Raw genomic sequence first — 22,523 nt, 5'->3', positions numbered from 1 at the left:
GCTTCTTGACCTCACATGGTTATTTTATCCAAAACCACATCTGCTGAAAGACAGCGTACTCTGAGAATGCCAGCTGTCACCGGAATCTGCCTGGCCAAAGGGACCTGGCTCCGGGTTAGTCGGGATGGCACAAACAGTCCCAGGATTGTGTAATAGGGAACTGTAGTTTGGAACTTTGAAAATGCAAACTGGAATGACTTCCCTTTTCTGTTGGTCTTGTTTGTGACTGTGGTGTTTGTAGCTTCTGCCTTCCCTGGCTCCAAATCCAACAGCAGGGCACGCTGACAGGTTCTGGCGAGGATTCCGCTGGTAGCTGCAAGGGAGTCTGGATTTTGCCATCAACACTCAGAATAATTTCAGTGCTAATTTTAGTAGCACTCTGGGCTTGCATAGCACTTTTTCAAAGTGTTCTCATATTTGTCTTTTTGTCCTCAAAACAGTTGCGGGATGGGATAACAACAGCCAACATTTCTGAGCACTTAAGGACTCAGGTTGGGTTGTTGTATTCTCAGGTAGTGTTTGGGGTTGAGGAAGCTAATCTGGCTCTCTTTGGGAGGAGACTGAGGCACAGAGAGATTCAGTGTCTCCTCTAAGGTCACACCGCCAGCAAGTGGCTGTGCTGAATGTGAGACACACTTTCTTCTGGAGACAGGCGACATGTTGCAAAACTCAAACTGGCCAAGTAGCTGCTTCACTGAATTGAATATTTCCCCCTGACTTCAGCCTCAGCCCCAGCAGTTCTTAGATGAAGCTTTAGAGGCATCCTGTCATCCTGTGCTCAGGATGCTGGAATATGATACTGCAGACGGCACCTTCAGCAACAGAAATTGTAAGAACAAAGGGTTGGCCAGTTGATTCTTGTTGAGGGCTCACTTTCTGGCTTGTGGGTGGCAGCCTTCTTGCTATGTCCTCACAGTCAAGAGAAAAAAACACTCTTATAAAGACATTAATCCAGTCATAAAGGTCCCAGTCTCATAACCTCACTGAATCCCTGTTACCTCCCAAAGACCATGACTTTGGGAATCAGAGCTTAAAGATATAAATTTGGGGTAGGGATGGGGAGTTACAATCTAAAACATTGTACTGTCGAACTGGCATGGATCTGGGGCAATGATAAATCCACAAAAATAGAAGAGATAGTCCATAGCACTTCAGAGACAATTTCCTAAGCTTATATAAAACTGACAAAGGAAAAAATGAAACTTTGACACATGAACATTGACCACGCTTGACCTGGCCAGGAGACAAGACGTGGGAGGTGGGCCTGCCCCCAGACTAACACACACATACACACACATAGAGCCCAAATTTGATCTCACCTCTTCATCCACACATCAGCTTGCAGAGAAAGCAGGAGTCTGGGGCACATCTGAATGATCTAGTGGGGGATAGGATCGGCTAAGTCCAGAAAGAGGCCTTTTCTAGGACAGATCACCCAGTTTGCAAATCTATTGCAGGAAAAGAAAAAGGGGAGTCATTAAGTGACAAGATACCCAGAACAATGAGTGGTGGACATTGTTTAGATCCTGATTAGAACAAGCCAACTGTAAAAAAATGAGACAATGGAGGACATTTGAACACGGATTGGATTTTGGATGGTACTAAAAATTACTAATTAAAAATATTTATTTATTTGAGAAAGAAAAGAGAGACAGAGTTCCATCTACTGGTTCATTCCCCATATACCTGCAACAGCCAGGGGAGCCAGACACTCAGTCTGAGTCTCCCACATGGGTGGCTGGAGCCCCGTCATTTGGGTCATCTTCACTGCCTCCCAGGGTCTGCATTAGCAGCAAGTCAGGCACTTGAACATGGGACATGAACATGCTGAACCACGAGGCTACATGCCTGCCCCTGTTCATGTTTAAAAGAAAGGTATTAAAAGGCATTTGAAGCCGGCGCCGTGGCTCAATAGGCTAATCCTCTGCCTTGCGGCGCCGGCACACTGGGTTCTAGTCCCGGTCGGGGCACCGGATTCTGTCCCGGTTGCCCCTCTTCCAGGCCAGCTCTCTGCTATGGCCCGGGAGTGCAGTGGAGGATGGCCCAAGTGCTTGGGCCCTGCACCCGCATGGGAGACCAGGAGAAGTACCTGGCTCCTGCCTTTGGATCAGCGCGGTACGCCGGCCGCAGCGGCCATTGGAGGGTGAACCAACGGCAAAGGAAGACCTTTCTCTCTGTCTGTCTCTCTCTCTCTCACTGTCCACTCTGCCTGTCAAAAAAAAAAAAAAAGGCATTTGAAAAGAACTTGTCTTTTAGAGATTCATAGGGAAATATTTATGGATGGGATCACATGATATCTAGGGTTTTCTTTAGAATGATACAGTGTGGGAAGGGGAGGCCCCTGGCGTGTGTTGATAACTGGGCTCTGGATGTGGGCAGTTGTGTGGGACTGTCTCCATTTTCTCGGGATTGACCACTTCCCTCATAAAATACTTAACAAGTCCTTTCTCTGTGTCTCTCTCTCTCACTATCCACTCTGCCTGTCAAAAAAAAAAAAAAAAAAAAAAAAAAAAAAAAAAACAAAAACTTAACAAGTAATGAGTACATACAGCTTTTCCAAAAGTTCTTAAGAATTTGGCACCCAAGCTTTCAGGGGCCAGATGTCCTTTAATTGACCTTGACACCTTTCTCCTTGGCCACAGCGCTCTGGATTTTCTTCTCAAATGGAGGACAAATGTTGAGAGAAATGGTGTCAGTCAGAGGCTCGTCATTCGAGGACAAAGATCCAATTCCCAGGGGCTACTGAGATTTCAGATATGTGGGATGACACCACCTTGGCTCTCCCAATGGGCTCCTGCCCCAGGGCCTCCTGTGAACAGTGCCAGCAGGTGGTTCCAGCCAGCCTAAAAGTAGGCAGGTGTCCTGTGGCCCCTGTGGATGGGTTTCCTGACATCGCTGGGTTCACAGACATGATAATCCCAACCACAGGATCTGGATTGAGGTCTCTAAGTTTAAAAAAAAAAAAAAAAGGCATTTAAATTGTCTACATGGAATTGCTTTCCCAGCCTGGGAGAAGGCATTCAATCAAAGATGTCCTTGGCATCCTTTGTTCAGTTCTACAGTTTCACTCCCCAAATGGTCCCAGCAGCCAGGGCTGAGCCATGCTGAAGCCAGGAGCCTGGCACTCCATCCAGGTCTCCCACGTGGGAGGCAGAGGCCCAAGCACTTGGACCACCTTCCACTGCTTTCCTCAGTGCATTAGCAGGGAGCTGGATCAGAAGTAGAGCAACTGGGCCTCCAGTTAGTGCTCCTATGGGATGCCAGTAACCTGCTGTGCTGCAACACGGGCCTCTCCCCCATCCTCTAAAGAGAGCAGTCTTCTAAGTTGAGCCAGCCCCGTTCTGATATGTTGGAGTGTAGGGGTGAAGGAAGGGGCCGTGAGGTTGGTTATTACATGTAGATATTAGATCACTCTTTGTCCCGACTATGATGGAAACTGGGTTTTCCTGTTCACCTGGGCTTGGGCTAAGGTGAGGCAAAATTTAAGGATGCACTCACTGCTTCAGTCTTGCAAGTACAGAGTGGCTGCCTGAGAGGGAGTGCTACCTCCTTAAACGTTATGCCCTGGGCACTTTTACCTGCCTCCCCCTAGCTAGCTCTGTCTCTCACCTGGCTCACCTGGACTGATGTAATAGATTTCCAATGTCTCAGCTTCTTCCCTTACCTGCTGCCCTGCCTCGCACTTGTGTATTCTCAACTGAGCAGCCCGTGGGATTCTTGCCACTCTTGCTCCTACCCTCCTTTGGCTTCGAATCCTTTCTGTCTTCTCTGACTCCATCGGATGCTTCCTGATCTGCATTCCACTGCCACAGCAGCTTCTTTGCGGCTCCTCCTTTGAACTAGACCTTGGCCTTTCTTGGTTTCCTTGTCTGCCATTCCTTGTCTATGTGAGTTCCATGGATCCTTACTCCCTTACTGCCTACAGATCCTTAAAACAATAACTCTTTTGCAGTGTCCCTCACTGTCATCTTTAAGTTGGCACCTGCTCACCCCCAACTCATGAACCCCTTCCTGCTTTGATTTTCTCTCTGGTACTCACATGTGACTTAGTTCACCCCCAGCCCACCACCACCTTCCAAAAGTAGATGGTGTGAGGGTGGGGGTTCAGGTCAGTTTCCTTGGCGGCTGTGTGCATGGCGCCTGGATTAAGACTTACCACTCGGTACATACTTGGTGGACCGGTAACAATGCATGGGAGAATCATTCAGACCCAAGGTCCCTCCTGGAGGCCCCCATGTGACTGCTGGCCCCCAGCCAGTGCAGAGACCGTGTTCTGACTTGGCGGGCAGAAACACCAGGACACTGCAACCAGAGACACGCTCCCCCTAGCTGTGCTGTCTTTTTTGGCTTCGGCTCATCAGAAGCCTTTGTCTCTGGAAAACCAACAGAGCCCTCCGCCAGAAAGGTCTGCCTGACCTTCTTGTTATTTCAGCTGTTTTCAAGGTTCTCTAGGAGGATTCTTGGCCACAGGGGGGCCCGTGGGGCGCCAGGGTCCCGTGATGCAGCAAGTGGTTCAGGAAGCCCAAGGACTTCCAGCTCTGGGTTATTCGGACAGCGCTCAGCAGAACTCCAAGTTGCCTTAACCTGCTTGCCCCTTGGCCCTTCTTAGCCTTCCAGCCTGCCTGCTGGGTGCCTGTACCCATACACAAGCCGACAGCTGGAGAGTCAAACTCGAGCTTACCCGGCAGCCCTGCTTTGCAACAGGGCTCGGAGAGACGAACACAGGACATCGGTACCGCTGATTGGCAGTTGCAGTTCACTCTATGGCATGGGGAGCAGTTGGTCTTGTGCTCAGCAGTGCTCTGTCACCGTCAGTGATGCTCTGGAGGGGCAGGTGGGCCCTTGTTGTAGGATTGGTTGAGTAAGCAGTCAGCTAGCTAGCTTTCCCCAGAAGGAAGGAGACCTGCCTTCTAGGCCAGACTTCCTGTTTCCTCCTCCGCCTGGAGGAGTGCTTCTTGCCTGTTGTCCACTCTCCTTTCTGAGAGTGATACATAAAGGAAAAGTTGGGAAAGTCGCACCGCATAGGGTCTGAGGGTAGCAAGCAGGGCCAATGTCTATAGGGCGTCTGAGCTCCAAGTTCTCGGGTTGGATTCTAATCAAAGTTCATGGCTTGGAGTCTGTTCTTTGAATGTCTGGTTTGCCTTTTTCCCATATTAAAAATAAATAAATAAATCAACGGGGATTAAACGTCTCCCTGGAGGTGTGGGTGAGAAGGATAATGCAATGATGTGCTGGCAAAATTAGCTTATTTCCATTCTATGAACATTTTAAGTACTGTATTAATGATTCTCTTTGAAAATCCTCAAAGGAATGTTTTATCGCAGAATGCTGAAGAAAAACAGCTATGTATGATCCCACCTTAATTTTAGCTTCTTTCTTAAGTGAATTCTCCGCCTCCTCCACCCCAGAAGTCTGGTATGTTGGGTCATTCCAAAATGGATTATTGACCAGGAATGAGGCCACCCTAGTATTGCAAGCTAAGTAGCTTTAGGAAGAAAGGCCTCCTGTGCCTGCTGCCCATGGTCAGAAGCCAGTAGGACAAGGCTGGGATTTAGCCAGCAGGTCAGCAGGTGTGTGTTAAGCACTCTTCCCGTGCAAGCCTTCTTTCTTCTAGACAGGGGGTGGTTTTGGGAGCCTCCGGATCAACAAATACGCATCAAATCTAATTGAATTTGAAATAAATCTCCATTTGGAAAACAGAAGAATTTGCTTTTCTGAACAATTGATTTATTGGCCTCCAGATGACCATGACTGTTTACTTGGACTTCCTTTTATTTTGATTAAGTACATATCTGTCCATGCTTTGATTTTTATCTGGGTCTTCCAGAATGTATATATATCCAACCATACCCATCCACATGGGTTGACCATTGGGTTGGTTGCAGGGATGCGCAACTAGACAGACATGGTATCTGTCACAAACCCAGCCCCTGTAGCATCTGTATATTTTACAAACTGGCTCTCTTTTCCTCCCCTCTGTGGGTTAGGTGTTCAACTGAGTTTTTCATTTAATCTAGACTCTAGAATTTCAACTCTGTGTGTCCTTACCAAACTTGCAATTTTAGAGCTCTTAAGGGTAATAGGGTTTTATTCTCAGTTCTATTTGCACCCTGCAGCGAAAAGTATAACTTTCAATTCCTGTCTTTCAAAACTCAGTGTGATAAGTTGCTTTGTGTTTGTCCGCTAAAGCTGACTCATCTCTAATTAGGTTAAGTTCCTCTCCCCCCCCCCCCCCCCTTTTTTTTCTTAAGGACAAAACTCATAAAGTTTTTATTTTCAGACACGTTGTTACCAAAATGAGACCCAAGGACTAGAGCTATAGACCTCACACCGGAGGCTGTTAGAAGTATAGGTCTTGGGAGCCGGCGTTGTGGCACAGTGGGCTGCGTCCCATATCAAAGTACCAGTTCATGTCTTGGCTCTCCATTTTCCATCCAGCTCCCTGCTAATGAACCAGGGAAGGCAGCAGAAGATGGCTCAAGTGTTTGAGCCCCTGCCACCCACATGGCAGACCTGGATGGAGTTCTCGATTCCTGGCTTGGGCTTGGCCCATCCCTGGCCATTGCAGCCATTTGGAGAGTGAACCAGTGCATGGAAGAGCTCTTTCTCTCTCTCTCTTTCTCTCTCTGCATGTGTGTGTAACTGCCTTTCAGATAAGTAAATACATCTAAAACAAAAAATATGGATCTCATGTTCCAGCCTTATCCATGATGTTTGCATTTTATTTTGCTTTTAAGATTCATTTATTTATTTGAAAGGCAGTTACAGAGAGAGGAGAGACACAGAGGGATTTTCCATCCACCGGTTCACTCCCCAAATGTCTGCAACAACTGGGGCTAGGACAGGCTGAAGCCAGGAGCCAGGAGCTTCTTCTGGGTCTCCCACATGGGTGCATTCTCTCCAGCAAATTCATGTGTATATCTAAGTGTCAGAACTGGTTGAACAATGTCTTCAGATTTTCTTATTAAAAATTACATTGGGGCAGACATTGGGGCAGGATGTGTGATACCACTGTTGGGATGCCCACATCCCATATCAGAGTGCCTGGGTTTGAGTCCTGGCTCCTCTGCTTCTGCTCCAGCTTCCTGCTGATGCACACCCTGGGAGGCAGTGGTGATGGATGAAGTACTTGGGTCCCTGCCACCCACATTCAAGACCTGGATGGAATTCCTGGCTCCTGGGTTTGGCCTGGCCAATCCCTGACTGTTATTATAGGGATTCGAGGGGTGAACCAATGGATGTACAATATCTCTCTTTCTCTCTCTCACATCACTCTGACTCTCAAATAAATAAATCTTAAAAAAACACAAAAAACAATTAGAATTGCAAGGTCAAGATAAAAAGGGACGCATTTCCATTAAGCAGTTTTTTGAAAACACTTTTTAACATTGTGAAAGTCAGAAACATAGAACAAAATGGAAAGAGGTGTATGATGACCAGCCCACCTAGCATACATGATTCACTTTTTCAAACATTTTTCTCCAAATTGATTTCTGTCCAGAATTGTATATGGAGATGTTAGGTGATAGAGTGACTCTACAAAGAATCATATCTTGATAATAAGGGTGTTTCTCTTTCTTCTAGATGTCTCAGTGGGTTTGGTAAGGACACAATTGATGTGAGAATGTCTTTGAGCCAGAGAAATACGGGAGTCAGAGCCGGGGAACGCTGGGTTTTAACATTGCTGGGGGCTGGTCCTTGTCCCACTAGACCTCTGGGCCTCCGCGTCCTGTGCATGGTGACAAGGCTGAGACAGACCCTCTCTAGTGCCACTTCCAATGCTGTAACTACAGGTCTGTTGCACATGTTATCATCATTGCTATTTTTCAGGTGGAGAAACTGATGAACCAGTTAAAATATTCGAGTAAGAAGGAAACCATCTGTTAACATGGAAAAGCCATTATTTCCTAAGCTACTGAGTAAAACACAGCTGCCCTGGCCATTGTAACTCTATTTTCTTGTCAATTTTTGTCATTTCAGGAAACCTCACAGAAACTTGAAACCCTCAACCATCTGGAACTCAGAAATTCATTCAGGGCTGTCTGTGGTTTCTCGAACATCCAGGTGTTCTGCAGATGCCCGAGTTTTTCCTGTAGTCGCCAGGTGGGGTCTCCAGCAGACGGTGAGGCTTGTGCTGCGATGCTGACGTCCCAGAATACAGAAGGGGTCACTTGCTAAGTGACCCAGCACCTCGGTGACACTGAGGTCTGACTGTTGCCCTCAGACTGTTGAGCTGCAGTGGGAGCCATTCACAGCAGAGGGTCCAGCCACGGCAGGCGTTGCAACTTTCCTGCCTCCTGAATTAGGATTCCAGAAGGGCACCTCGTTTCAGAAGCCCCCTCCATCCCTGGAGCCATTATCACCACCATCATCCCCACAGCCACTGGTACCTTCTGGCCAACGTCGGCCTTGCTCCCCAGGGACCTCCTGCCTTGAAAGTGCGCTTTGGGAGAACTGTCCCCTGCTATCACTCCGATAGCCGGAAGCCCCATCCGTCCCACCATGGGCTGGCTCTTCCTCAAGGTTCTGTTGGTGGGAGTGAGCTTCTCAGGCTTTCTGTATCCTCACGTGGATTTTCACACCAGTGGGAAAGCGAAAGACCGGAAACCGAATTTCGTGATCATTTTGGCCGATGACATGGGGTGGGGCGACCTGGGAGCCAACTGGGCAGAAACAAAGGACACAGCCAACCTCGACGAGATGGCCTCGCAAGGAATGAGGTGAGTCGCAGGGATGCTAGGCCGGCGTCTCTTTGGGTGTCTTACCCCGATTCTGGTGGGGGGAGGGGACTGGGTAAAGCATTTAACGAGGCGCTGATGGATCCGTGTTGGTTTAATCAGCTGTCTGAGTAGGTTGGCAGCCAGTGCAGCGTCCTGAGGCGGCCTTGCATCCCTCTGATAGTATTGATTGTGTGTTCGTGTGTTCTGAGCAGAGAAGACAGAGCGAAACCAAAGTAAGGATCGCAGGCAAGGAGTCTGTGAGCCTGCAGCAGGAGCTTTCAGAGTTGGGGGTGGGGTGGGGTGTGTGGAACCCAGCCTAGGGACTGATGGGAGCCAGTGGCCTTTGCTAAAACATTTTTTTAAAGATGTATTTATTTATTTGAAAGTCAGAGTTACCCAGAGAGAGGAGAGGCAGAGAGAGAGAGAGAGAGGTATTCCATCTGCTGGTTCACTCCCCAACTGGCTGCAACAGCAGAGCTGTGCCAATCCGAAGCCAGGAGCCAGGAGCTTCTTCCAGGTCTCCCACGTGGGTGCAGGGGCCCAAGGACTTGGGCCATCTTCTACTGCTTCTCAGGCCATAGCAGAGAGCTGGATTGGAAGTGGAGCAGCTGGGACTCGAACCGGTGCCCATATGAGATACCAGCACTGAGGTGGTGGCTTTACCCTCTATGCCACAGTGCCAGCCCCAAAAGCATCTTAAAAACTCGTGTCTTTCACTGCTCCTCTGTCTTCTGGCCAACTCTGTTGTTGCCTCCTCCAGGTGGGCCTCGTCCATGCAATGAGCTCCTTGTTCAGGGTGTGCTGTCCACTTGCTCTGTTCCAGGAGTTTCTGCTCACTGTTTAGGTCACAGCTCCACTCGGGCTCCTCTGGCAAACTTTCTCAGATGTGTCAGGCGTACTGTGCATTGCTCGTCTCGTGGTCTGTGCTTGAGCATCTCACTGTCTGTTGGGTAGAATAGCACTGTCTCCACCCCCTACCACCAATTCACAGCCACCGGAATCCCAGAAGGTGACTTATTTGGAAATGTAATTAGTTAATGATCTTGATGGCAAAAAATCAATTCAGAGTGGATCCTTAATCCGACACCTAGTGTCTTTATAAGGAGAGGAGAGGACGAGAAACATGGAGAGAAGAAGGCCACCTGGAGACAGAGGCTGAAATTGGAGTGATGTCACCACAAGCCAAAGACTGCTGGCAACCACAGGAAGCCAGGAGAGAGAGAGAGAGAGAGAGAGAGAGAGAGAGAGAGAGAGAGAAGGAACAGATCCTCCCCAGAGCTTCCAGAAGAACCAGCCCGGCTGACATCTTCACTCTAGGCTTTGGTCTCCTGAACTGTTGTCTCCAGCCATCTGGTTGTGGCAATGGTCAGGGTGGCTGCCAAAACCCATGTATCTCCCTCCAGCTCTGGACTTCAGGACAAAAAAGGCCTTGTCTATTTTGACCTCCTTGTATTCCTAGCATGTGCATAGCATGTGCATAGCACAGGGTCTCATGCATAGTGGACAGTTAATAGACACTTTTTCATGAGTGAATGGGCCTTAGGGGTTTAAAATGCTCTGAAGTGTCTTCCCACGTTGTGCAGGTGGGAGGTGGTGCCTGGGGAAGAGAGTTAAACCACAGGTTGCACTTCCCAGATCCTCATAAGGACCTGGGTAGCCAAATACTTAGGAACTTGTGTTTTCAGTGTCCCGGGGGAAACATCCAGCCCAATATTTAAGCTGAGAATTTGAGGCCTGGGCATTTTGCCTGTGAGCCGTCACCACCAGCTCTGCCCGAACAGAAAGGGTGTCTCGGAGGTCAGAGATGGACAGAATTTGGTGGGCGTGCCTATGTTTGCATCTCTCGTGAAAGTCTCCTCTAGCCGAGCCCTGTGGCTGTGGCCAGGTGGACGGCCTTGCTCTGTGCTTTGAAGACAGGAAAACCAGGCTTCCTGTGGGGCCCTGGCTGATTCATTGTGGGCCCCTCCCACTGCCTGCTTATAGCCAGTGGGCAGCTATGGTTCTCAGACAGGAACTCTTCTGCCAGACTGAGCCCAAGAGCCACGTGACTCTCTTCTCTTGTCTCCCTTTTCTGGTGTCTGCTTTTCCTAGCATCGCAGGCATGAGCTCACGGAGAGGCCTGAAACAGCAGGAATGATCTATGGCCGTGCTCCCCTGAGCATGTGCAATCTCATCTGATCTTGGAAGGTAAGCCGGGTCAGGCCTGGTTAGCACTTGGATGGGAGAAACAACAAGAGTGGATGCTTTCACCGTTCAGGAAGCCGGAAGCTCAAAACCAAGGTGCCAGCAGTTTGGTTCCGGAAGCTCTGTGGGAGAGTCTGTTTCTTACCTGCTTCCCAACTCTGGGGTCTGCCGGCCATCTTTGGGGTTCTTGACTTGGAGACTCCAGGCTCTTCCTCGGTTGTTACATGGTGTTCTCCTTGCCTGTGTCTGAATTTCCTCCTTCTACTAAAGATGCCAATTACAGATTCAAGACCCACCCTAATCCAGTGTGAGCTGGTCTTAACTTGTAAGGACCCCGTTTACAAGTAAGGCCACAGTCACAGGTTCTGGATTGACATGGGATTTGGGAGAACACTATTCAAACTAGTATTAGATTATGTCTTTTTAAAAAAAAATTTTTTTTTAAAGATTTACTGTTTATTTGAAGCCAGAATTACAGAAAGGCAGAGGCGGGGGTGGGGGGGGGGGATCTTCCATCCACTGGTTCACTCCCCAGATGGCTGCAACGGCCGGAACTGCGCTGATCCTAAGCCAGGAGCCAGGAGCTTCTTCCTGGTCTCCATGCAGGTCCAGGGGCCCAAGGACTTGGGCCATCTTCTACTGCTTTTCCAGGCCATAGCAGAGAGCTGGATTGGAAATAGAGCAGCCAGGACTTGAACTGGCGCCCATATGGGATGTTGGTGCCACAGATGGCAGCTTTACCAGCTATGCCACAGCGCCGGCCCCAGATTATGTCTTTTTCTCTGCTCCTAACATAGTCTGTAGCATAGCAGGTGTTCACCAAATACTATCTGCATTGAGGAGTAAATGCTGTGCTTAGTTCAGATCTCAGCTCTGCCATTTCCTATTCATATGACCCTGGACAAGTTACAAGGGGACTTTGGAAAAGTTCATGGAAATGGAGTTAAAAGTGAAATTTATTTTCGTGCAAAAAGTTTTGAAATCTGTGCAGCTTTTTCATGATAGGTATTTCTGCGGACTTTCTGGAGACCCCCTTATATGTCTTTTCTCTGCTCCAACTTTACTTTTCCTCTTCAGTAACTGGGGACCTCAGTGATAAGCACCCGGCTCATAGGGTACTGTGGGGGTTAAATTAAGTCATCCCTGTCAGCCATTAGCATACAGCCTGGTATACAACAGACAGGGGGAGATGTTAGCTCTCCCTTAGAAACAATGGCGCTGTTACAGACATAGTGTCCATGGAGTTGTCGGTAAGAACTGGCAGCCCTATGTGATGCCAAGTGTCAGAGACAGCATGGACGTTGGGGGTGGAGGTCTACAGACAAATCTCTGCTGATGCCGTGTGGGCACTCACCTGGGCTCACGCCTGCGTCTGCACCAGGAGCTGGCCCTGCCCGAGTGGCCACCAGGTGCCAGGCCCTGGGCATCATCTCATTTCGTTCTTGCTGCCAACCTACCTTTCCCTGGTGTCACAGATGAGGAAATCCAGCTTCAGTAACTTGCCAGGACTGGGGAGTGAGTGAGCTGACATCAAACCCAGTTCTCATTCAGGGGCTGCTCCTTGGAGGCAGGGAGGAATTGGAGAAGGAGCAGTGTCCGTTAAGATTTGGGTGGGTTATGCCGGGGGTGCTGCTGAAGAGGGGGAGATTGGGATTTCATCTGTTTCCCCCGGGCACCGATCAAGGATTTCTGTGCCATTCAAGTCTAAGAGACAACCTGGGAAATGTGGTTTCTGTTACCGGAAAGGTTGACGTAACCACTGGTCAGGAGGCTGGACCAGCTTGGAGGTGTGAGTGCTGCGGTTGCAACTACTCCACCTACTCCCCCTTCACCCCCAAGTGCCCCTCGGACTCCACACGGCACTCACGTCCCTGCCTGCGGGCCTTTGAACTGGCTGTTCTTTCCTACTGGCAAGCTCTCCTCTCAGCGTCCGAGTGGCTGCTCCCTTCTCACCTTTCCGGGTCCACTCCAACGTCCTGTCGCTGGAGAGCCCTTTCCTGGCCGTCCCCTCCCATGTCACCTCCCTCCCCATGCTTGTCTCTCACCCTCTCTCCTGCTTTACCTCCACGACCTGTATTACAGTTGAAATGATCTCCTTGGTTCACTTCTTTGTTACTTGTCCTACACACTGGAATGCCAGCTCCTCGGAAGAGTGATCGTATCTGTCTCACTCATGCTTCCAGTGCCTAAATCAATACTTGGCACATGGGTGCGCTCAAATAATGTTTGTTCAACTATTTAGACTCCTGGCTATAGAGTGGGCATGTGTATACAGGTGGATCACATCATGGGATCTAGAACCAAGCCTCTTGGGTCTGTTCCTTGCTAGCTGTGTGACACTGGGCTGGGTACTAAACTTTGCTGGATCTCATCTTGCCCATCTATACAATGGGACAATAATGGTACCTGCACCATAGGACTGGGATGAGGAGGAAACGAGTTAAGCCATGTTAGGCATTAAGAGTGCCCGACAGGGGCTGATACAGTAGTGTAGCGCGTAAAGCCACTGTCTGCAGTACTGGCATCCATATGGACACCGGTTTGAGTCCCAGCTGCTCCACTTCCAATCCAGCTCTCTGCTATGGCCATGGAGTCCCAGAAGAAGCTCCTGGCTCCTGGCTTTGGATCAGCCCAACTGTGGCCATTGTGGCCATCTGGGGAGTGAACCAGCGGATGGATGACCTCTCTTTCTTTCTCTCTCTGCCTCTGCCTCTCTGTAACTCTGCCTTTCAAATAAATAAATACAATCTTAAAAAAAAAAAAAAAAGAGTGCCTGACACATACCGCTGCTTTGGTGGGGGCGGGGGGTGTCTTTTGTTTATTATCCCTGTAACACTGCTCTGCCCCTTTCATTCTTCCCCCCTGGCTGGATGGTCAGGCCCGTCTTCTCAGCCAGTGCTCCCAAAGCACACAGGGAACCCCTGTTTAGGGCCCATTCTCTTCCCCTCCCCCAAACTGAGCTGTAGAACTTATCTGCCCTCTTGGAATGAGCTAGATTCCTCTCATTCCTTGATCAAACCCCCAGTGCAACACTTAGATATCTCTGTACCATTGCCTTTATACTCCTGCCAGTACACACTGTTCATTCTTGATCTGTTTTGTTCGGAATCTGGCTTGGGTGGCTGCAGTCTGCCCATTTTTTGGACAGAAAAGGTGTCATCTGCCACATAGCTGTGATGTCATTCATTGTGGTGAGAAGAAAGGAATCTGGGAGGGAGAAGAAGGGCAGACTGCGTGCCTCCGGGTTTTGGCTTCCTCTTTGCAGTCTTCTTCTTTTAAGATTTATTTCAGTGGCAGAGTTACAGACAGAGAAGTTTTCCATCTGCTGGGTCACTCCCCAAATGGCCATAATGGCCAGAGCTGGGCCAATCTGAAGCCAGGAGCCAGGAGCTCCTTCTGGGTCTCCCACGTGGGTGCAGGGGCCCAAGCACTTGGGGCATATTCTGCTGCTTTCCCAGGCCATAGCAGGGAGCTGGATCAGAAATGGAGTAGCCCAGGCTGGCTCCGCGGCTCACTAGGCTAATCCTCTGCCTGTGGTGCCGGCACCCTGGGTTCTAGTCCCGGTTGGAGCACTGGATTCTGTCCCGGTTGCTCCTCTTCCAGGCCAGCTCTCTTCTGTGGGCCCAGGAGTGCACGGGAGTGCAGTGGAGGATGGCCCAGGTCCTTGGGCCCTGCACCCACATGGGATACCAAGAGGAAGCACCTGGTTTCTGGCTTCAGATCGGCGCAGCGCACTGGCTGTAGCGGCCATTTAGGGGGGTGAACCAATGGAAGGAAGACCTTTCTCTCTCTCTCTCTCTCTCTCTCTCTCTCTCTCACTAACTCTGCCTGTCAAAAAAAAAAAAAAAAAAAAAAAAAAAAGAAGTGGAGTAGCCCGGACACAAGCTGGCACCCATATGGGATGCTGGCACTGCAAGTGGAGGCTTAGTGACTATACCACAGTGCTGGTGTCCCCTTTCCAGACTTCTGCAACTCCACTGACGTGGAAATAAAATAGGGAGAGAGGCCTAAAACCCCACAGCCTTAGCTCTTTTACGGTAGCTGAGGTCAAGAGGCATCCCCATCAACATAGCCCATAGGCCCAGAGAGAAATGAAGTGTGATTACTCTCATACTCAGATCTCTACCACATGATCCAGTTTTGGCATTGATTATGTAGTAGCTTGATCATATTAAAAATAATGATTTTTTTTTTCCCCAAAAAAAGTCATCCCAAACCACAGACATCTGTCTATCAGGGGGCAGTGCTGTGTGGGCCTTCCTAGTGTCCGGTGCTTGCTCGGCTGTGCACGGCGAGGCAGTGAGGCCCTTCTGCACTTGTCAGTAGGTTAGGTTAGGCAGCCAGCATGTTTGGCCTTGGCCTTCAAGGGCTGTCGTTTTGCTAGTGTTCTGGGCAACTTTGAATCGGGAAGTGCTGTTGGACATTGGTAAGTTTAAAAACGATAAGATATCCTAAAGACAATTGAAATGTTGGAAGTTATGCAAAAGTGCCAGGGACTTAGTCACCAACTAAAACTTAAGATTTTCAAGCAGTTAAAACAAGAGAGATGTCAGACAACATGCGTTATACCAGGAGACAGAGGAATATATTGCTCATGGTTTAAAAAGAGAAGACAGACACATCCTGTTGGTTTCCTTTCTGACATGCAAGCAGTCTGGAAACAAGTGAGACACTCAGAATCTGGCGAATAACCTTGTTAATACAACACGAGCTTGGTTCTTATCGACTGAACAGCCAGGCAAAGCCCAGGCTGGCTTCAGCGGTGATGAGTGAGTAACAGGATTCTTGAGGAGTGCCTTGCATGTGTCTCCTGTGTGGGTGGGTAGCTGAATTCAAACAATGAGCTAGGATTTCCAAGTGTGGGTTTGATCTTCCTTACTTGTAATGAGCCACAGTTCTGTTGAGGGAGAAGAGGAGAATGCCCTGCGGTAGGCATTTGGTGCATGGGTTACACCACCTGTACCCCATATTGGAGTTCAGGTCTCGGCTCTGCTCCAATTCCAGCTTCCTGCTAATGCACACCCTGAGAGGCAACAGGTGATGGCTCAAGTACCTGTGTCCCTGCCACCCACACTGGAGACCTGCACTGAGTTCCTGGATCCTGGACATTTGGGGAGGGAAGTAGCGGTTGACAGCTCTGTCTCTCCTTGTCTCTCTGCCTCTAGAATAAATAAAGTAAGACAAACCACATATTACATAAGAAGAATGGTCTGTGAGCGTGAGAGGGTTGGTCCCAGCCAGCGCAGCCCAGACACTGCACCCTGACTTGGATCATCCGCTGGGCTAGCTCCGAAGTGAAGCTGACAGTGTATTGTAGTCACACTTACTTATGTGCATTGATTTGCACTGTTATCTTTGCACCTTGATCTCGCTTCCTGCCTGCCCCTGCCTTGATTGTGAATCAACTCAGTGTGGCTGCTGCTGCTGCTGCTGCCAGGAGTTGCAGGCAGTGGCTTAGCTAGCAATCAAAGATCAATATTCACCACTCAAAGGTCAGAGGCTCCCAGGGACTTGAGGCTGTTTCTAAAAAGGGCCTTTGGGAGGCATGAATTATGTGCTGAATACCTGGTTACATCTTGGTTCTTGGAATGGACTTTTAGGAAGAATCCTTCCACCCTGTAATACTGCTCAGGACACGCTTCTCAGCCATCTGCTACCTTGGGGACTTTGCAGTACTAAAGGAAGATGAGAACCAGGCTAGCACTCAAAATGCAGGGGACTGTGATGAGGTCTTGGTGTTCTGGTGCTCACTATAGGAACTAGGGTAGGAAGAACATTCTGGACAAGACTGATGTCAACAAGAGAAGGACCTGTCTCCTATTGGGTCTTCGCCTTCCAGCTCTCTCTCTCCCACCCATACAGTAGCTCAGATTCAAGCTGTGGAGGATTCTCATTGGGAAGAAATCTTTTTTTGTTGTGACCTTGACCATGAACCTGAGATGTTTGCTTGGGGAGGTGTCATCCTGTTTTCTTGTAAACTCTCAGTATTGTGATACAGACAGATTTACACCTTTGCACTTGGGTAAATAGGTCACACAGACATAAAATCACATAAGGCCCACCTATCTACTTGGGCAAGCTGCAGGCTTAACCAAAAAGACTGTAGGTTTTTACCTAGTGGCTCTGTTTCATAGGTGGGGACGTGCAGAAACACCATGACATAGTTGGTAGCCAATCTTAGGGGGAAAAAAGGGAACTGAACTATTAACCAGCGGTGATTTGATGCCAGCTGCTTAACCAACTGCAAGTTCAAAGCTGCCAGTCTAATTGCTGTCATTTGGCTCTTTTAAGTCTTCCAAATACAGTCATTCAACAAGGAATCGGTACCACGAGCCAGTCTGGACATAAATGCTAGGAGCCCTTAGCTGGATGGCTGTGTCCTTTGGAGATTCATGGCCTGGCACTGAAGTAAGACAAGAAACCCAGCCTGTAGAGTGCAGGAGGGTAATGTGCTGTCAGCACAGAGACTTCTGTGTCTCCTCTCCCTGGGGGTTGAGAGCATGAGCTGGAGATAACCAAATTGCCAGCTTAGGGGATAGGGTTAGTACACCACTCACACATTCTAGTCAAGAAAGACAAAGGCCCCATGCTGGGCTTCTCACATTTTGGTTGAGAAGCTGTGTTCAGGGTAGTAGGTTGGGGCTACAGGGAGAGAAAGGCGACTTCTGTAGAGCAGAGCCAAGAGTCGGTCTGAAAAGGTTATGTGTTGTCACCTGAGTACTGAGAGCTTAGCCACGAGTTAGAATTAGCCAGAGGAGGGGCTGGCGCTGCGGTTAATCCTCCGCCTTAAGCGCCGGCATCCCACGTGGGCGCCAGGTTCTGGTCTCGATTGCTCCTCTTCCAGGCCAGCTCTCTGCTATAGCCTGGGAAAGCAGTAGAAGATGGCCCAAGTGCTTGGGCCCCTGCATCCGCATGGGAGACCAGGAGGAAGCACTTGGCTCCTGGCTTCGGATCAGCATAGTTCTGGCCATAGCAGCGGAACCAACAGAAGAAGGACTTTTCTTTCTCTCTCTCTCTCTCACTGTCTAACTCTATCTGTCAAATTCACTGATAATAAGGCAGGTGTGTGGTCTAGGATTTGATATAATAAAAGCAATGTGATCACAATTGCTTATTTAAAAAAAAATTAGCCGGACGAAGCCAGAAGCAAGGGTGGTGTTGTAGGCAGAGCCGAGACCCAGGACTGAAAGGTGCCCATCACTCAGCAAGTATTCCTAGAGGCTCCCAGGCACTGTCCGCGGTGCTGGGGGTGAATCTGTGCTCCCAATCACCAAAGCCTTCATTCTCCTGGGCTTGCATTCTAGAGGTGGAGAATGCTGGGCCAGTGGGCGTGAGCCTGCGCTGATGGACAGGGACAGCTGGAAGAGCATCGGATGCCCGCCAAAGTGTTTGGACTTGATCCTCAAGGCAGAGGGAGCTCAGAAAGACCAGAGTCATCAACCTGTGCTTGGAGATAGAATGTCCCAGCTTACCAGGGGCGGTCCATGCTGGCAGCCCAGAGCACTGGACTACACTGCAGGGACCTCTGGGCAGTGGCAAGAGAGAGGGAGGGTGAGAGAGAGAGGGAGAGGGAGAGAGAGGGATCAGACCCAGGAGGCACTGAGACGCTGGGTATGTGTCTTGTTGTCATAGATCTTGTTCATGGCTTTCCTTGAGTAGGGAGAAGGAGGAAAGGAAAGGAAGAATTTGCCCAGGAATTTGCCCGAGTTCAGCTGCCAGGAAACCTTTTATCAAGAGTACCAGTGGGCGAATGAATGAGTGAATGATTCAACAGAACATCAGTGCCCCTGTTTGCTATGTGTTTGCCTGAAGTTGACAAAAGGCCCGCTTTACATTATCACAAGGACCTCATGTGGCCACCTCTGAGGGGTGCGTCTGCAGTCGCCCCATTTCACAGAAAGCCACATGGAGGCTTGAGCCCAGCCGGCTCTTGATTTGTCTCCTTGTACTTCAGTGTCTTTCCAGTTACTGCCTCCCCACCCTGGCTCCTTGTATGCAGAGACCCCAGCAAATGATGTTTGCAAGCCAGTTCTATCTCGGAGCCTGTAAATTATGAATGGAGCGGGGAGGGTTTTTATTCCAGTCACATAGCAATTTAGAGAGTTGCCACCCAGAGCCTCATCATCTATTTTAAATTCTGTGTCGATGAAGGCTGGACACACTTAACGCCGCGGCGTTATGTCTCTCGAGGGCTTTTGTGGCCGCCCTGCCAGCACTGGTGTTCCCTGCTCCTAATACATCTAATTCATGCAGTGGCAAGTGGCTTTGGTTGCTGTCTGGCTGTGTCTTAATTTGCGCTGATTTCCTTGTTAACAGGCTGCCGTAATGTCTGGCTCTGTATTTCCAGCTTTGCTGCACAATGTATTTTCAGACTTTAATTAGGACCCCTGTTGGTGAACTGGCCTAAGCCTGCCCAGATAGATTTGGGGGGAAAAAAACAAAACAAAAGCTCTCCCAAATTACAAAACCATTTTATTGCTTATTAATTAGTCCCTACTGGTTGAAGAGCGTGGCTGGGAGAGGCCAAACAGGTGATGTGCGGGCGGATTCCTCAGGCTGTGTGTTTTGCAGGACATAGATGGGTGGGGACAGCCAGGGCTCTCCAAAGACTTGGGAATAAGCTTGTATTTGAGTTAAGCTGTGTACTTGAACACACCGTGGGGGAAGGAGTGGTGCCCCCATGCATCAGCTTAAGTGATCATGTAAAAAATGGGTAAACATGTTTTTCTGATCAAAGCATCAGAGTTTCTTCTCCGGGCTGTTTGTTCATTCACCTGATTTTGCTGGAGCGGCCCCACCCCACCAAGGCACAGGGTCTGGGACTGGAGGAGCCACTCAAAGCCTCAGAGAACCTGTAGTCTGCAGAGGAACTCATAGCTGTCGCTATCCCCAAGAGGGTGGCATCCACACACTCAGGGAGAGGCCACACTCCGTTGCCAAGCTGGGTATATTAGTCAGCCCAGCTGCCTTAACAGATACTGTAGGCTGGAGGCTTTATTTATTTCTCAAGAGTTCTGGAAGCTAGAAATCAGATCAGTGAGCCAGCATGGTCAGGTTCTGGTGAGGGCTCTTCTTGGCTTACATGACACACAGAGAGAGAGACAGAGACAGAGAGAGAGAGAGAGAGAGAAGGAGGGAGAGAAAGAGAGAGGGAGCGAGCAGAGTGCACTAGCTCTGGTCTCTTGTCCTCTTTTTTTTTTTTTTTTAATAAAGATTTATTTATTTTAAAGGCAGAGTTGGAGAGAGAGAGGAGAGGCAGAGAGAGAGAGAGAGAGAGAGAGAGAGGTCTTCGATCTGCTGTTTTGCTTCCAAATGGCTACAATCACCAGAGCTGTGCCAGGCTGAAGCCAAGAACCAGGCACCTCTTCCGGGTCTCCCATGTCAGTGCAGGGGCCCAAGGACTTGGACCATCTTCCACTGCTTTCCCAGGCCATTATCAGGGAGCTGAATCAGAAGGGGAGCAGCTGGGACTTGAACTGGCGCCCACATGGGATGCTGGCACTGCAGGCCGTGTCTTAACCCCTTGCGTCACAGCGCCAGCCCCTGTCATCCTTTTTATAAAAGGACTCATCATGGTGTGCCTGCCCTCGTAAGCTCATCTAAGTCTAATCACCCAGAGGCCCCACCTCCACGTGCCTTCATACTGCGGAGTAGGGCTTCCACATATGAGTTTGGGAGGAGACACAAGCTTTCTATCTATAGCACCAGGCAGAGGTAATGATGGCCAACAGCTTTTGAGTATCCCCATCCACGGTGGACCAAAGTCCCTGAAGCTTGGCAAACTAAAGGCCTTTTTGTGGGACCCACTCGTGCTCCCTTAGCACGAATGCACTCTACAGTCACCAAGGCAGACTGAGGTTCTGAATTCCCACGTAACCAGTGCACAGGAAGAAAACATGTTGACCATGCCAACACTCCAGTTCCTGTGCCTAGCCTTGGAAGTCAGCTGGGACGCCGGAATTCCTGTGTCTTTCTCAGGCTCACATGTTTTCTGTGGATGTGAGTCAGGCTCTCAGGGCTGACACGACCGAGAGTGAATCTCAGGACCTTCCCAGGCAAAGACTGGCTCCAGTAACAGGATGACCTGGTTACTGTAACACTCTTGGCAGGCCCGCCCAGCCCCAGGCAGCCTTCCAGAAAGTACGTGAGGCTTTGGGGGTGTGCAGGCCTGGGCTCAGATGTTAGCTCTCTCGTGTCCTAACTGTAGGATCTACAGTCTGCAGTAAAACAGGGTGAATAGCTGGGCCTGCACGTAAAATGCACCTGTGCTCATACCAGCTGTGTGTGTTCTTGGGAAAGCTACATAAACCCTCTCCATGTCGGCTTCCTTGTCTGTAAAGTGGGAGTTCTGGTGCTGGTTTTACAGGGCATTTTTGAAAATTAGAAATAATATCTGCGATATGATCAGGATAGTAGGCACTTGACGAATGGACTTATTTTCGTTACACGACAATCATGAACAAGATGAATGCCTACTTATACACCAGGTCTCAGCTTACATGGAGTTTCTCTGGAGCAGCTATTCCGCGACATACACACCGATGCATGCCTGGTTGACTTCTGGAACATTCTGTGCACACACACACACACTGTCCTCTGAGTCCTCTGGCAGACTGAGAGGCCATCACCAGCAGGGCCATCGCCAGCATGCTCTGGTTGGAAGGCCCAGGCTCGGGTCGTGGACTGAACCCTGGAGGCGTCTGTGCTGTGGCTGTGCTTCTGAGCCAGTTGGCCCATTCTCGAAAGTTCTTCTGTGGGGTGGAAGAAGTGGCCCTTGGCTTACACTTTATGGTGGGGAAAATGAAAGCTATGTCTCACTGTCTAGTTCAGAAAATTCCAAGTCTGGCTTCTGTATGGTCCTGCTTGAGTCTTGGGTCCTGGGGCCCAACGTGGAGGAGGTTGTGCTCACTGTTGAGTCCCGGGTTGGCATTGGGGTGGCTGGTTGCGAGCGTGGAGCAGGCATCAGCCCCACACGAGTTGCATGATAGGGGTGGGTAGAGAACGAGTGGATGCCCCACAGGGAAACACCAGTGATGGGTGCTCCAGGCAGTGTGCGGGTATCGCCGGGTGAATCCATGTGGGAGACATAGAAAGGCTGTGAGGAAGTGTCTTCCTTCTTCTTCCAGCTGGGGTGTTGCTTGGCCTATGGCATCATCACTTTAGTCTCCCCCTCTGTCTTCACGTGGCCATTCCCTTCGCTCCGTGTGCCATGGCAGTCTTCCCCCCGTGTCTCTGTCTTCTCCTTATAAGGACATCAGAGGCAGTGGCTAACGACCCACTCTCTTCCAGGATGATCTCAATAATTACATCTGCAATGGCCCTATGTTCAGGTACGATCACATTCTACAGCAGTGGGGATGAGGCCTTCGGGGTATCTCCTGGAGGGACACCATCCAGCCCACAGCAAGTGGCAAAGGCTTGAGAGGCTGGCTAAACAGGTAGCATGAGCCGGACTACGCTGGGTTATGGGGCTAAGCAGAGAAGGTCACTGAGGACTTGGGGACGGGGTGGCATGACCCATCGGTGTGCTAGCATGGCTCGGAGAGAGTGATTCAGGTGAACAGAGACATCGTTGAAAATGAGGAGCTGAAGGAGGCAGGAAGTGGCAGAGAGACTCAA

At 49.7% G+C, this 22,523-nt stretch overlaps 1 protein-coding gene across 4 annotated transcripts in view; it reads left to right on the top strand.

Annotated features, from left to right (window-relative positions):
• The window catches only part of ARSG (arylsulfatase G), a 129,136-nt gene that overhangs the window by 35,319 nt on the left and 71,294 nt on the right, over nucleotides 1-22,523 (top strand). For all 4 annotated transcript variants that reach the window (XM_062175491.1, XM_062175493.1, XM_062175492.1 and 1 more), the window contains exon 2: nucleotides 7,981-8,720. In XM_062175491.1, the coding sequence (XP_062031475.1) occupies nucleotides 8,503-8,720 (218 nt within the window). In that variant the 5' untranslated portion in view covers nucleotides 7,981-8,502. The remainder of the gene's footprint in view (nucleotides 1-7,980; nucleotides 8,721-22,523) is intronic.

Source organism: Lepus europaeus, chromosome 18, assembly GCF_033115175.1.
Source record: "Lepus europaeus isolate LE1 chromosome 18, mLepTim1.pri, whole genome shotgun sequence".
In the NCBI taxonomy this organism is placed as follows: domain Eukaryota; kingdom Metazoa; phylum Chordata; class Mammalia; order Lagomorpha; family Leporidae; genus Lepus; species Lepus europaeus.
This window is presented reverse-complemented; position numbering and strand designations above follow the sequence as displayed.